A 16108-nucleotide genomic window follows, 5' to 3' on the forward strand; every position below is an offset into this window, starting at 1 on the left:
TTAAATCTGTTAGTTTTTTATTAACTGTTCCCTGATGGAAGTGGGACAAACAGTACGGCGTGCCGGTGCTGAGGATCAGTGGGACAGATATCACCCTGAACCCACCATACATGCATAACAAGGTGGTGTGCAGCCTGATGTGGGGAAACATTTCTTCAGCAGGGACAGGAGAGCTGATCAGAGTTGATGGGAAGAGCTATACATGGCAATCCTGAAGAGGATATGGTTGGGGGGCTGCAAAAGACTTGAGAATGGGAAAATTGTTCACCTTCAGCAGGGTGACCCTGAACATACACCCAGAATGATGGTGAAGTTGTTTAGAATGAAGCATTTAGATGTGTTAGAAGAGACCAGTCAAAATCCAGACCCAAATCCTATTAAGGACGTGTGGTAATACTTGAACATGAACACTCTCCATCCAATCTGACTTGGCTTGAGCTATTTTGCAAAATAGACTAGGCATACATTGGTAAAGACACACCCCAAATGACTTGCAGTGGTATTTGCAACATAATGTTGTTCCAGAAAACTATTGACTGATGAGGCTAAATATCCATATGTGCATGCCACACTTTTCAGATGTAGCATTTTCCTTCTATCTGCTGCAAAACCTTACAAAATGCTTAGTGAAATAATCTAAACAACAAACTCAATTGTGTTCCTCTTCCACTTATCCTGGGCAAAACCCAGGATATTTGCTAAAGATGTTTTAAGCATATTATATATATATATATATATATATGTGCACGATAGAGATATTCACAAGACATTTAATGTCTTGCCATTACAGAAGCACCGGCAGCACAAACTCACTCAGTGTGAATAAATGAAGTACAACAACACGACCAGAGTGGGCCAAATGAGCCGCATGCAGTTTTTGATTTTCCTTGTGAAAATTGGATTAAAAACCTCTTTTGGTGTGTGGATATTGGTCATGAAAACTCATCATACTATTTATGAATAAAATGGGTGAAAGTAAACCTCAAATCTTGTCTTATTCCTGTCTATTGAGGAACACTTGTCAGTGAGCAAATCAAATGTTAATTTGTCTTAAGTGTGCAGCATTTTAACCAACTAACACTATTATAAAGGGGCATTTGCTAAAACTTGAATTGTCTTAATAGAGGACATCACTTCACAAAATGTTGAAATCATGATTCTCTTTTAAATTGCTGCTCTACTGGAACAGTATGTGAGGAATGAAGTCTTCTCAGTACTTTAAGTCCAATAGGACACGGTCTGTTCTCAGATCTGTAATTTATGACCACCGCCATCTTTGACTTGCAAAAAAAAAAAAAAAAAAAAAAAAATAGTATCAGGATTGCTCAGGTCTGAATCACCTAATGTGGACCATGCAGAACTAACCCCGCCTACAAATCATTCGGACACGTTTTAGAGGTGAAAGAAGACAAAGCATGGAGAAAACAGAAAGGAAGCGCTGTGAAATGAAGGTAGGGCTGAAGCAGTTTGGTTTCATGGAGTGTTTAGTAATTATTGAAACTTTTCAATGATGTGTAATTTTTATTTTTGATTTCAGACAAATATTGCTGGAAGTGTATTGCTTCTGAATGCAATGGCAGTGTTGCTGCTGCATCTGATCCAGCCAACCATAGCAGCTCCCGGGCAGCTGTTTGTGAGTACTTTGCATGGCTTCAGAGGTTATACCTGTCTTGTTTTTGAACCAACAGCAGACCCCCTTAATACAAAGGTCTAACCCCAAACCACAATGTCTACATAAAAAAAAAAAAAAACATTTCCAAATTCTAACTCTAAAATTTCTCATTTGAGGACACTGATCCATGTGAACCGGACACTGCAGCTCTCAAGAGCAATATAAGGAAACTGGAGAATAAACTGCTGCTTACGACTTGGCTGGTTGAGCATCTGCAGAGACACAGATACTTCCGACCATTCCAGCTTCCTCTATCCGACAGTAAACCTACAACTGACCTAACCTCAAACATAAACCACAACAACAGTGTAGACAAGACAACGATTGCACCACTTCCACCGGCTGGAAGTTTGATTGTCTATGATAAAGGTGAGTAAACACTTAAAAAAATGATATTTTACTATAGCATATAAAATAATTTTGAGATAGATTAGATTTTTACAAGATTAGCATTTAATCCTTCTTTTAATTTAGCATATGTTCTTTTAGGAAGGATCAGTTTTGTAGATAATAGAAAAAATCTATCATTATTGAAATAATTACCATTATTATATGGTTATTATCACTCTACTGGGATCATATAACCAGCATGCTTAAAAAAGACGATTTACCAACAAATCACAAATAATAATATCAGTTGGATTTTCAAACACTAACTAACTAACAAACATGTATTTAATTTATAATTTTCTTTATGTTACCCTTGGTTTTTATTCACCTGCACCTATTCTTTCCTTGAATGTAACATACAAAATAATATGTTTTTATTGCATTTATGTCATTTGTTTTGTCCTGAATAACTGTAATATAATTATTTTACCATGATTTACAACTTTAAGATCTTTCCTATGTTATTTTGCTAGACTGCTCTGAACTGTTTGATAGACTGAGATCACCAAGCGGCTTTTACCGCATCAGACCCAAAGTGCAGCAGGAGCCTTTTTTAGTCTACTGCGATATGGAGGATGGAGGAGGGTGGACGGTGTTTCAGAGGCGTCGGCATGGAAAAGTTGACTTTAACAGGTATTGTTCCTCACCAGATAGATAGCTAACATTCTTGATTTTGCAAAGAAAAAAAGTCCATCCAGCACATCTGTCTGAGGTGTAATATCTATTCAATCCTTTCTTTTAGAGACTGGGTGGACTACAGAGATGGTTTCGGAGACTTCAAACTGTGGAATGATGAGTTTTGGTTGGGGAACGAGCGCATGTACACTCTACTGTCAGGTCAGAAACAAAAACAATCATCATATATATATATATATATATATATATATATATATATATATATATATATATATATATATATACACAGTGACTCAAAGGTATACATGCCCTGTTAAAATATCAGGTTTTGTGACATAGCAAAAATGAAACCATGAAGAAAAACATATTTTATACGACAGATATCCAATACAATTCGAAAAACAAATGGAAAAACTATGTGTAGAACAATTGTGCAAAAAAGAAAAATGCACAAGTGTTCACAATGTTAAATTTGATTAAAACACCTTTTCCACAAAAGACATTTGTTCTTTTTTTTGCATGTCACCTCTCATCTATTATATTTACACATTAACTATGTCCCCACTCAAACTTTGAAATGTTCTCCAAATAACTCAGATCATAAGAACATTTTTCTACAGGTCATTGCACATATTTCCTGGTAGATTCCAGACCCCTGTTCTATCTGAATATAAGTAAACCCCACAGGATGATGCTGCCACCACTACTTTTCATTGTGGGTATAAGTACATTTTTGAATTTTAGTCCAAAAGCTTCATCGGACCAAAACGCAGTCTCCGATGGGATTTTAGAATATGTAAGCCAGGCTGGGATGTTTTCTTTTGAAGAAAAGGCTTCTGTCTTCCTCCCTAATCTTTAGTCATTACAAACAAAGAATGCGGGCGATTGCTGTCAAATGTGAAACACAACCAGCTCACAACACATTCCTGTCTTTTTGCGACCTCCCTAACCAGTTTCTGCCTCATTCTTTCATCTTTTTTTTGTAATGTCACTCTTCTCACATATTTTCTCCACTTGCTGATGTCTGATTTGACTTTGCCATAGTCTGGTTACAATGCTTGAATGATAACTTGATAGAGTGAGATTGTTTTTTAACTCAAATCAGGGCGTTGGCTAAAGGATGCAAAAAAGCAAATGTTAGCAAGGTTCTACTAAGGAAGCTGAACTTAATTTCTATTTAATCTCACTCACTGTAACTGATGGCAGATGAGAAGTTGATTAGACTGATGGCTGATATTGGATATTGCATAAAGCAAAGTATTGGTTTCATCCCACATTGCCTAAAATGATGTCCAACAAATAAATTATTTGTCCTTGTGCTGTCAAACAGATGCTAAATTAAATAGAAACTTAGTTCAAATCAAATACAGAATATAGAATGCGTGGAGATCGGAGTATTTAGTATGCAAAGTAGCTTAATTAGGCTTAATCTTGACCACTAGAGGTCAGTGTTTTCAGTATGATGTTGTTCAACAGTCATTAGGGGTATACATAAGCAATTGTGACGGTAGTCAGCTAAAGGATCAGGGTGCACATGCACACACTCAGGTTTTTCCAGTTGTGTCATTTTTCTCCCCCCCCCCCCAACATATTTCCCGAATTTTCCCATTTTGGGATAGTAAAGGAACTTCTTATTTGTTTGTGTTCAGTTTAATCACATACAATATTTGCACATTAAAGATTGGAGAAATTTTTCAAAGTTCCTCATGTCATTTTTTTTTTTAAATAACACAAACCTGGTGGTTTTGCAGGGCTGTGTACACTTTTCAGATCCACAGTACTTGTATTTATGCCCGCTGTTGTACAAAAAACAAAACAAAAAAAACAAAAAAAACGCTTCTTTCTCCTCCTCTACCCCTGCAGGTAAAAACCTGGTGAAGATTGATCTCATGGACTGGGATGGAAAGAAAAGTTATGCATATTATGAAAACTTCAGGATCACAGATGAAGCTGTAATTGAAAAAAAAAAAAACATTTTATGAATCTATATTTTTTTATTGTAAGAAGCACCGTAATCCTGTCAACAGAAAGCCGTTTTGCCAATTTTCCCTCCAGGATAAGTATCGTCTCCAGTATGGACAGTACAGTGGGAAAGCTGGTGATGCTCTGACTGGTGGCGGGGGGATGGTGGAGCAGTGGTCTGGCTGCCTCAGTGGCATGCAGTTCAGCACTCGAGATCAGGTCAGCCATTTTCTTTAGGTCTTAAGTTGCTACCAATGGTATTTTTGACTCTACGCACATTGTGCTAATGATGATTTGACGTTCGTTGTTTTCAGGATAATGACCGCTTCTTTCAGGGAAGCTGTGCCAAGGAGAATCAGGCTGGTTGGTGGTTTAACAGGTAAATATATAAATTTCTCCGCTGTTTGTTTTTCAAAATGTATATTCCCTCCCCTGTACCTTTAGGAGCGTAAACTACCTTCTGTCTGCAGGTGCCATGCAGCCAACCTAAATGGCAAGTTCTATCGAAAGGGGAAGTACAAGGCTGAGTATGACAATGGTGTGGTGTGGGGGACTTGGAAAGGCCTTTGGTATTCTCTCAGACACACCGCCATGAAGGTGCGCCCTCAGTTCTTTTTGGACGTTGCTGGAAGCGGAGCGGGGGACATTTAAAAAGTCATCTGTCTAAGAGGAAAGGAAAACTAGATGTTTTGAATCTTCATATTTGAATCTCTCCCTCTGCTTCACCTCTTGAAATTGTTAACTAATATCAACAGAAGGGCATGTTATACACTTCCCCCCCCCCCCCCCCCCAGTAAACGTCTGCATAACTGAGAATGTATAATACCTGATATTAAAGCAAACAGTATTTTAGCTGCATTGCTTCACTTGTGTTCCTATTTAAAGTGCTTTGCAAAAGTATTCGCACGCCTTAACGTTTTGCTTTCACATTTTGCCATGTCGCGAACACATACCTCGTTTATTTCAATATGATTTTATGTCATAAAAATACATTAATCTCCAAATGTTCAAACATCTTACTCTTCAATTCTTATTCACAAAATGGGAAGAGTATGGCACACCTACCAAGACACTCCTGTCCACCTTAACTGACAAGCAGAACATCAATCAGAGAACTGGCCAAGACATCCATTGTAACTCTGGAAGAGCTGTAGAAGTCCAGAGCTCAGGTGTGACAGACTGTTAGCAGGACGACAATTAGCCTTCCAGTTCACAAATATGGGCTTTTTGAGAGTGTGGCAAGTACGAACATTTTATTGAAGAAAATGGATTAAAAAAAAAAGTCAAGTTTGCAGTTTGCCCCGAGCCATGTTGGGGACACAGCAAACACGTGGAAGAAGGTGTTCTGGCCAGAGCCTTCATGTAAAATCTTTTTTTTTTTTGTGACATAAAGACTTACACTGCAGATACCCTTGAAATCACCATCTCCATGGTGAAACACGGTGATGGAAGCATCATGGCGTGAGAATGGTTTTCTTTAGCAGGGACAGCTGAGCTACTCAAGAGTTGACGGGAAGATGGATGGAGCTAAATACAAGGAAATACTGGGAGGAAACCTGTCAGGGGCAGCAAAAGACTTGAGTCTGGGGTAGAGATTCATCTTCCAGCAGGAAAATGACAGAAATATACCCTGGAAGACTTGCTGCTTTGATTGCAGCAAAGGATGGTGCTGCAAAGTATTCAGGTCAGAGTTTTATTATATAAAAAAAATGTTTTAACAACCAAACCAGAATACCGTGAAATTCTCAAACACAATTCCAGTAAATATTAAAGATGTAATTTGTGCTCATTTGAACTGCTCCAATCTACACAAATTCTAAAGGTCCCTGAACAGCAGAAAATCCCATCAGTTTCACTGTGATAAACACTGAAACTTCACAGCATGAATCAAACTGTACATATACAGTTTACATAAACCCTTATCTGATGCATTTTGCATTCTGTCACTGATCTGCCTTGTGTTTCACCGTGTAGAAAGGTAAAAAAAAAAAAAAAAAGCTCATCAACCCTTGGAAAGATTAAATCTAATCAACTAAAAATGTTAAAGGGTTAGTTGTTCCGTATGTTTCCACCATATTAGGATATGTTAACACGGTAGTTTAACAATAACTCATCTCCTACTCCTTCTGTGCAAAAACTGGGGACAGATCCAAGTCCAGCATCCTCTGTTCCGCCTCACTCAGCCTGTAGGGGGAGCCACAACCGCTGCCCTGGTCTCCAGACATTGGCAGAGAGTGGCACCAGTCTTTCCTGCGATCAGACGATGAGACGTTAAAGCTGGAGCTTCGCTGGCGTCCTTTGGCTCCAGAGAAGGACTGAGCCTCTTTCAGTTTGCGGGCCAGGATGTTCCTCTGGATGGGTGATGGGCCCCGCCGGTTCCAGTTCTGCTCAGCCCGCTCAGCTCGGTCCACACCCAGCCGGTTCCCCTCATGAGAACTGGGAACTGTAAGGGACGGACCGCCGATCCCTGAGACCAACTCTTCACCGCTCCCTCCAGGGTTGGCAAGCCTCTTTCTTTCCCCAGTGCCACTGAAGTCTTTAGCATTTTTCTCGGATATTAAAAGATTGTTTGTGTTTGTTCCCGTGTGTTTGACGTGATTGTTACGCGAAGGAGCTGCTGTCTCCATCCAAGCCTTCCTCTGGTCATTACTCTTGGATCTGGTTGTACTCCAGTCTGAGACTCTGTGCTCTGGGATGGGGTAAGAAGGGTGAGGCTGTCTCTCCCGTCTCCCTTTGGTCCAAGAACTTCCTTCTGGAAGCGTCCGAGACCCTACCTGAGAAGGACAATGTGGAATGATATCTTAATTAATCTCGCAGCAATGCATTTCAGAACATGTTATATGGATAAAAAAAAACTAAATCAAGTAATAAAGGGTAGATGACCTGGGTCATGCTCCTTTCTCTAAACTGCATGGACGGAGCTGAAGAAGTCGAAAGGAGTTTTGTGTCACTAAAGCTGGAGGTCCGCCTGAAGTTCGGATTCTCGCGGTAGCTATTTCCCAGTGCCGTATCTCCTCCTCCCCTCCTAAGACCCGACATCTTACTCCTCTCTACCATCTCCACCCAGTCGGCTGTGCGGTCGCGCCATTTCGAGCTCCTCCCAGACGCGGGAGGACCCAACACCAGCTCCACTCTTGGACTCAGTCTGTCTGACGTGACCCCCGAAGTCGATCGGGAGAGATGGCTGTGGTTGACATTGTCCTGCGTACCCACGGGAGGGGCAGGACAAGCGAATCCAGCAGGCGAAGGAACTGGGGAGGTGTCGGGCGAGGCGCGCGTCTCTAGCGCAGTGTCGTGGACGGGGCTGGAGGAGACGTGGTACAGCTGCGTGGCCTCTTTCAACCCCTGCTTCTTCATCTCTTTTAGCTGCTGCTGAGCCAAGCGGTAGCTACAGAGAACATAGTGTCTTGTTATCTAAAACTGCTGCGACGAGGTTAAACAGATACTGATACTGAGAAGGAAAATATGTGAACATACCCAAATATCGGCGGTAACACTTTCTGACCTGTGGGAGACAGCCTATCTGGATCCTGCGACAGCGGTATCACCAGCGCCTGTGGCGAGAGAGGCTGAGCTCCAAGCGAGGGTGCGTCTGTTTGGGAAACGACTGCAGCCGACGGGCAATGACCGTCGGACAGGCTGGGCCTCTGGAGGCTGTGGCCACAGATGGAGGCCTCGTCGGAAAGCTTGCGCCCCCCAGGGGAGTGGATGGAGCCTCTGTGGACCGAGCTGCACTGAGGAGTCTGGCAAAGCTTTCTCCACACGGTCACCACGACAGTTGCCATGATGACTGCCAAGCAGAAGGAGATGCCCAGCACCACAATCATGTTTCCGCCGAGCGGGGATGCTCCCCCGGGTACAGAGGACAGGGATGGAGATGGAGAGGGTAACACTGAGGAGTAAAAATTAACAAAGAATATTTAAATTAGGTAAAAAAAAAACTTCACTTAAAGTTGGCATCGAAGTGGGAGAGAAGTTTGCATTGTGGTCAGCTTTAAATTCAGGTCTGATGACTCTAGACTCAAGAACTTTGGTGATTAAAGTTGGGGTCAAAACACAAAACTATTTGGAAAAAAAACATTTTTATCTTATAAATGTTACAGTAGTATAAAAACTAGATTAAAAACAGATGTTCTTCAATAAGAAACCATTTTATACCCATTTACCCATTCCCATTCATATCAGTTGATTGTTCTTTATTGCAAAGTACTTTCAAAAATTATTTAGATAATGATACAAATATGCAAACCCCATATGTAGAGATAATTTAACTAAGTGTTATTTTCTCACCTACTAGTAATGGACATAAACTCAACCAATAGTTTTCTATTTTTACTTTGTGGGCCAGAAGGTTAAAGCGTTGGAACCGCGGTTTTAGGAAATACATAATTATGTAAAAAACTTAATTTGAGAGAACTTACTGTTACAGTCCTCCAGGGAGCAGAGAGACTGTTCCTTCATCATACCCGTGCACTTCATGTCTCGCTCACCCGAGGGCAGCAAACACTCACGCACTCTTTCCCTCAATCCATCTCCGCAAGTCACGCTGCAAAGACTCCATGGCTTCCAGGGCCCCCAAGATTCTGCCATTCAAATTTGAACATACAGAGATTAGCACACCCAAAATTTTACTTCTGTTTTGCTACATATTGCTTTTCCCACGATGACGTTTAAACATATCCAGAAGGACTATGGTGGAATGGAGCGTCAGGAGGGTGTTACAATACCTGATTTTGTGTGTTGTATTCCCAAAGTGTTTTCGATGCATCATTTAAACTGAGCTGTTCAGGAATGAATTACTAAAGTTTGATTTTACTACTTTTCTTTATATTTATGTTACATTACAGTATTTAGAACTGAGATGAAAGTGAGTTAAACTTTCACCACTCCATGAGCCAATTTTTGCAACCAATTAGTTATGTCATTTGAGAAAGAAGGCACAATTTTTGATTCTCTCCCTGTGAAATTTTGTCACGTTACGAATACAAACCTTAATGTATTTTGTTTGGATTTTATGCGTTCAACAAACAGAAATCAATCCAATATTTTGCAAAGCAATCTTCCCTCCTATTCCGACCACAAGTCGTTTTGGTGTAGCTCTGCAGCTCTGACCATCCTGAGACTGAAGGTTTTGCTCATTGTTCTTTGCAAAACACCTAATGTTCACTCAAATTAAACGGAGAACATTTGTTTTTTAGCTCTTGTCACAGATTCTCAATCAAATTCAGTTCTGGGATTTGACAAGGTCACTCTATCGGACAACGTTATGCTTTGATCAATTCCATTTTACTGTAAGTCTGATGTGTGCCTGCTGGGAGTTTATGTCAACATCTAACATGACTTCTTCCAGAATTATCCTAGATTTAGTGCCATTTGTCTTCCTATCAACTCTGACCAGTTTCCCAGTTTGTGCTGGAGAAAAACCTCCCAACAGCACAATGCAGCCACCACCGTGTTTCTCCGTGGAGATAGTGTGTTTAGTGTAAAGTACAGTGCTGGCTCTCTGCTGTTGTTTTGCATCTAGGCCCTCGTCTAACCAGATAACTTCTCCCACATGTCTGCTTTGTCCCCTTCCTTGGTTTTGGGAAACAACAAACAGAATTTCTCGTTGCTTTCATTCAAATATAGCTTTCTTCTTACCACTCCACGAGCAACGACAGCTACGTCCCACCTGAGCTGTAGATGTCTGCAGCTACTTGTGGGTTACCACTGAGCTTCTTGGCTGCTTCTCTGCTTTACGCTCTTCTTATCCCGCCTGTCGGTGTAGCTGGGCGGCCAGTTATTCACAGGTTTGAAGCAAAGCGAGGAGCCGCCACACTTCAGCACAATCTGACCAACGTGCTTGAAAGGCACCAGTAGATGTGTGTCTTTTACTGTGCCGTGCTGCAGCGCTGCCGATGTGTGTAACCCCTTGCTGTAATGCCACACTATTTCCATTTTTGGACGATGCATTGAAAACAGTGGTTTGAGAGATATTCAAAGCTTGTCATATAACCTAACGCTGCTTTATGCCTCCCCACATCTTTGTACACAACCTATCCTCTGTGTTCATTGGTCTTCCTGCTGTTTGTTATCTAGTTTTCTCTACAAACCTCTAAAGCTATAACAGAACAGCTGCATTTGAACTGGGGTTAAATTAAAAGCAGGTGGATTGATTAGGCCGTGATCTGATTTGGTGACTGGTGAAGGCAACTAGTCATCCTAGCTCTTATTTAGAGTAAAGCTCGCTGAATGCAAACACATCCCACACCTTTTCAGATTTGTGTTTGTAAAATTAAAAAAACTAAAACAAAACCCATAAAAAACATGGATCTCTCTTTTCACTTGAGTTGGTCAACCACATACATCCCAATAAAATAGATTAGTGTTTGTAGTTTGAATTATTTTGCGAAGCAGAGTATGGTTGATGGACGTTGCACTTGCAATTGTTGCAATCAATCCAATTTCAGAACATTCATTTCACTATGCATGCATTCCCTCTTGAATATTCAGAACGATACAAAGTTTTGGCCTGGCAGCTTAGTTCTACGTGCTGCACTAGTTATACTGGGATAAATGAAACACAATTTCCCCTTTCATCCACACAGCTGAGGCGAAGAAAGAAATTCTGTTATTTACGTTTCACACAGCGGCAAAAACGTGCCTTCATCAACCAATAAAATCTCACCTTTGCTTCTGTAAACCACCAGACACGTCTGTACTGGACTAGGGAATTGACTGAAGTTGAAAACGAAGCGGAAGCAGTACTTGTTTCTTCCCGGGTGAAAAACGGAGCAGTTGAATTCAGTCTCATTTTCCCCCGGTGTGAGCCAATTAAACGCCAGCGGAGAAGGAGAAGGTTCTTCAGGTCCAGACCCCGTCGCACTGGGGGTAAAATCTGCCCCCTTTCCAACTGCTGCATTATACAGTAGTATTTTCCCATTGACGTGAGTACATGGAGGGGTTATCATCTTGACAGTCACTGTGCCCACGCACCCACGCTTATACGCGTTGACGTTTTCCACTAGTAGTTTATATGGGAATATATGGGACAGATAGAGAGGTCCAGAGCTCTTCACCTCTTGTACTGTGTAAGGGGATCGTAGAACCACGTTTATGAAGTCTCTCTCGGTGAATGGAAAAGCACAGGGCAGCGCGACGCTCTGCGAACGAAGAGGCCGGATGGGTTTCCGTATCTGGGCACGGACTTTCTCAATGGTGTTTCGTCCTATTTGGTTGTACTCGATGTAATTCACTTCTAAGAAGAGGGCAGAGTCTGTGCCGCTGGAGCAAGCCTTAAAGTGTTCATTAGTGGACAACCCAACCTGGGAAGAACCGACAAAACAGAGGTATGCACGTCACTTTTTTTTGTTTGTTTTCTGATTGTGCCGCAGCAAACAGGCAAATAAAAGCTTGATAAATTAAAGATGTTGTCTTGCCTGAAAATATTCCGAATGGTTTGCTGCTCTCTCCATAGAAATGTGAAAAGTGGGCCACTGCACCAGCAGCTCAGAGCTCCACCAGGAGGCCGAGCTGTGCGTGCTGCGGACGTGCGTTCCGTTAGCGTGAGGAGAAACAGCGGTGATGCTTGTCTGCCTCAGCAGGAACCGGAAAGTTCCTGCATACGGGAAGCAGGAACAATTGAACTCCTCCCTACCGACCAGTTGGTAGCTGGGCAGGGTCCTGGACAGCAGAGAGGTATTGGTTTCCATGTTCACCAGAGAGAGGCTCACGTTGCTGCTGGTGTTGTTGTCAGACTTTGCGCTGAAGTCCACAAATACACTCCCATTGCTAAGGGCAAAATGGAAAGAGGGCCATATGCTGAGCCCTGCAAAAGCTGACAGAAAGAGAGAATAAAAACAAAGCAAAAAAATGTTTAGAATAGTTCGACCACCTCCGCATTGTTGGAAAAAGCAGCACTTAGTGATGCATTTGAACCATTTATTTTCCAAGATGGAATGATTCCACAAGATGCAACGTCAGTCATTTTCACAATCAACAATTTGTTGCACTAGTTTAGATTTATTATGGATCCAAAAAAGGTTAAAAAATAAAACAACTGGACTTCTACTCCGAAGCTGAAGACGTTTGGCTTCCAATTCAGGAAGCTTTGAGAAAGCTTCCCGGATAGGAAGTCGTTTTATTCTTTAACCTTTTTTGGATTGATCATGACCTGGATGACTGAGAATCTTCACCAACATATTTATTATGGATCTTCTTTAATCCACAAAAGACCTCCTCTAGTATTTGTAATTTTCCCTCAACACTCTACAGAAAAAGCACACATTATTTGTAGTCATTGACAAAGTCCTGGCAGAATTCTGCATCACTACTTGGCCACTCTTTTCATCATAATTGAAGGGAGTTCATTTAAATTGCCACAGGACATCCCTTTCCACATGTCTTAAATGTGTTGAGGCTTGCTTTACATTTTCTAAAAACCAGTAGTAAGGTGTGCTTTGACAACCGCCGTCTTGTTGAAGCACCCAGTTGTGTGCAAGTTTCCAACTGCCCACCTCAGAGTGAAAGAAAATTACTACTTATCCCTGACCCAATGGACTGAACAATGTTGCACAGTTTGATGTAGTTTAATGTTTTAAAGCCAACAGCTCTTCTTCTAAGATTTGGTCTTGAACTCTGAATGAATGAAGTGAGAAACACTCTCATCAAATGTGCATTGCGTAAAATAAACTACTAGGGCTGGACTATAATTCAATAATAATGTATATCGATCGATAGACGTATATCGATGATAGAAAAAAAGAGGTCAATGAAAATAGTTTTCCTTTCTTTTGCATTATAGCCTATCATGTAGGGTAATATTACAGTCATTACATCCTCCCAACCAATCACAAACGCCGACCCATGAAAGCGCCGCCACTAAGCTCCGCCCCCTACAAAGAGTTCAAAGAGCTCATGTTCTTTTTTCCTTTTTTTAAAGGTTGCAGCTTTTAAAAAAGATTGAGTTTGAATTCAGTGTTTGTGTGTTCTGTGTCTAAAAATAGGTCGCTAAGCAACAGCATAAAATGCTCAGGGCTGCACTTAAAATATGTTTAAATTTCTTGATGATTATCGATATCGATCAATACGATTTCTCTTTTATCAATATGCTTTATTTCTATATTGTCCAGACCTATAAACTACTGTGAACAACTGTTTCAAGTGCAGATTAACATGAGAGGATACAGAAATAAATTTGGATTTTGCCAAATCATAATTCTACTTTCTTAAACCTAGACTTCCACAAAGAATTGCAAATAATGCTGCAATCAATCCGAGCAAGCAGAAGTTAGTTCTGGTACAAAAAAAAAAACAATCTGTGATGTTCACAAGCCTTTGGTGTATGTCTAACTTTATAAGTTTGACATTGTATTCGATTTTTATGATACAATGATGATGTACTACATTTTCAAATATTTGGCTGATTAAGATCTGGTCAACACATATAAGTTCCTAGTATGTAAACACATTCTCAGGCTCGCTGCATTTTAACAAAACAATGATGGGGTGGGCAGAAGCTTCCCCTATATTGTGATGCATCCGTTTACCATCACAAAGTTTGTTGCTGAGCATAACTTGCTTTCTCAATGGTAGTACTTACAAACATGAAAGCTGTACTAAGGTATTTAAAAGCCAAAAAGCATCCTTTCCATTTAAAATAAAAGCCTTGCGTTTTCAAACAGAGACTATAATCAAGACGATATTCCTTGCGACACTCACCATATCCTATGAGCACGAGAAGGAAGGGCAGCAACGAGACAGCCTGTGGCATTCCGATGTCCGTGTCCTTTCTTCCTTCTGCATCACATGAGCATCTCACCTCACCATTGTTCACATCTATAAATCACAGGTCAAAAATTAAGTCAGATTGAGAAGCATGATCATTCACAAAGGCTGCCGTCTCAAACAGACAAAGACATAGAAAAGGTGTTTTCTTTCTACTGAGCTATGAAAAACAGGAAGCTCATAGTATGAAACAATAAAACCCTAGCTTTCTGGATTTTTAGGTTGATCCTCCTCTTCCTTTCATCCTCACAATGGGTACAAGGAGTTGTCGTTGCCACACAAGTTAAGTTCCTTGGGAGGGCTTTTTTTTCACGACAAAGGATAAAGAACTTTTTGTTGGTTTTCTGGGCTGTTTCAATAGAAGTCGTGCATCTTAGGGAAGGCTACTGTACAATAGAAAAATGGTTAAATCTCAAAATGAACTGATGACATTAAATACAGCATCGTTTCATACTGTTATGTTTTTCGATAATGAAAAAAAAAAAAATCAGTGGAAATGAGTGGGGCATATTGATCAGGTAGCACTATATAAAAAATACTACATCTGTAAAATCTGTTTTGTTGCTATCTTTGATGTCAAATACTCTCATCACCACCAACCATTAGGATTAAAAATATGTCCTCTGTATAAATCATGACATTTTCTATGGTTCGGATTAGTTCACGTTCCTTTACGCACTAGACGTGAACTTCTAATGTACAGCTGAAGTGACAGCTTTTTTCAGAAAAAAAACAAAAACGAAAAAAACAAATCAAGTAGCCTAATGCGTAAAAGATTCAAAACTGAGTATTATGTGCACTACAATCTTAGAAGATTTGGTACAAAATGGGCTAAGGTTTATTTTCTTATGGAAATCGGAGGTTATATGAATTAAAGAAAAATCTCGAGCCAATACGCATCAAACTCCCAGTACATGAGTCATTTCGCAGTTAAAACAAATAACATTCAACCCTAGCAATATCAATAAAGATAAGCAGTAAGCTAAACTTTACGTGTGAGCTACGGTAAGCTGAATATTAGGCAAGGTCTAAGTGCTCGAACTTGGGAAAGGTGTTGTAGCCTACTTACGTATCTTGTTTGCGCAATTTACATTATTCCGTCCAGTTTATGTCGTAAAGTACCGACCGCGGCAAAATAATGTTTCCCCTTCAGCCCGATTTTTGTTTTTACCGACAACCAGCGGTCCAGATCAAAAGGAACTCTGAAGCGCGAGAGAGCGTTTCAGTTTAAGAGCGCGTGCCCGTATCACTTGACAATTAAAAACAGTGCATTCACTGAATATTTGCTCAAATGTTATTTTCATTTATAATGTGCTCAAGCAATACCTGAAAAGTTATATTAATAAGGTATAGCCGAGGTGCATTGGATAAGACTACGGAAGTCCAAATGTGCCAGAATTCCATAACTATCAATAAACGAATTACTATATATGAGATAAATAAAATAAATAATTATATTCAAATGTCAGTTCATTAAATAATTATGAATAATTACATTTGGATATATCACAAAATGTTAACATGTTATATGGTTCATGTAATTGACTAATTTACTGGTTCCTATTTTACCATGCACCCTGAAATAATTGAAACTATGCTAGCTCATCAAATATACCCTAACATCTCACTGACCCAACACAGCAAGTCAAATTCAGTCCAATCATCTGTACTCATCACTATACT

At 40.4% G+C, this 16108-nt stretch overlaps 2 protein-coding genes across 2 annotated transcripts; one reads left to right on the forward strand and one right to left on the reverse strand.

The window, feature by feature from the left end:
* Nucleotides 1-1312: 1312 nt before the first annotated feature.
* Nucleotides 1313-5440, forward strand: fgl1b (fibrinogen like 1B). The gene is made up of 9 exons (XM_021309256.2): nt 1313-1451; nt 1538-1633; nt 1789-2041; nt 2536-2695; nt 2805-2899; nt 4562-4650; nt 4754-4879; nt 4975-5039; nt 5131-5440. Exons 1-9 carry the CDS (start codon nt 1416-1418, stop codon nt 5309-5311), a joined length of 1101 nt encoding a protein of 366 aa, XP_021164931.2. The 5' UTR covers nt 1313-1415; the 3' UTR covers nt 5312-5440.
* A 256-nt stretch (nt 5441-5696) lies between these two features.
* Nucleotides 5697-15606, reverse strand: LOC105915783 (thrombospondin type-1 domain-containing protein 1). Its single transcript, XM_036143075.1, has 8 exons — nt 15495-15606; nt 14360-14476; nt 12083-12476; nt 11328-11968; nt 9082-9243; nt 8138-8552; nt 7544-8048; nt 5697-7434 (listed from the first exon to the last, which is right to left on the reverse strand). The coding sequence occupies exons 2-8, from the start codon at nt 14409-14411 to the stop codon at nt 6778-6780; spliced, it is 2826 nt and encodes a 941-aa protein (XP_035998968.1). The 5' UTR covers nt 14412-14476; nt 15495-15606; the 3' UTR covers nt 5697-6777.
* Nucleotides 15607-16108: the final 502 nt, after the last annotated feature.

This window comes from Fundulus heteroclitus, chromosome 11 (assembly GCF_011125445.2).
Source record: "Fundulus heteroclitus isolate FHET01 chromosome 11, MU-UCD_Fhet_4.1, whole genome shotgun sequence".
NCBI classification, from domain to species: Eukaryota; Metazoa; Chordata; class Actinopteri; order Cyprinodontiformes; family Fundulidae; genus Fundulus; species Fundulus heteroclitus.

Excerpts from the sequence above, each read along its gene's own strand:
- fgl1b (XM_021309256.2), top strand. The coding sequence starts at position 1,416 with ATGGAGAAAACAGAAAGGAAGCGCTGTGAAATGAAG. Across the intron at positions 1,634-1,788 it reads CAGCTCCCGGGCAGCTGTTT|GACACTGATCCATGTGAACC; the intron begins GTGAGTACTTTG and ends TTCTCATTTGAG. Across the intron at positions 2,900-4,561 it reads CATGTACACTCTACTGTCAG|GTAAAAACCTGGTGAAGATT; the intron begins GTCAGAAACAAA and ends CTACCCCTGCAG.
- LOC105915783 (XM_036143075.1), bottom strand. The coding sequence starts at position 14,411 with ATGCCACAGGCTGTCTCGTTGCTGCCCTTCCTTCTCGTGCTCATAGGA. Across the intron at positions 12,477-14,359 it reads TCTCGTGCTCATAGGATATG|CTTTTGCAGGGCTCAGCATA; the intron begins GTGAGTGTCGCA and ends TCTTTCTGTCAG. Across the intron at positions 8,553-9,081 it reads CTCCCTGGAGGACTGTAACA|TGTTACCCTCTCCATCTCCA; the intron begins GTAAGTTCTCTC and ends TTTACTCCTCAG.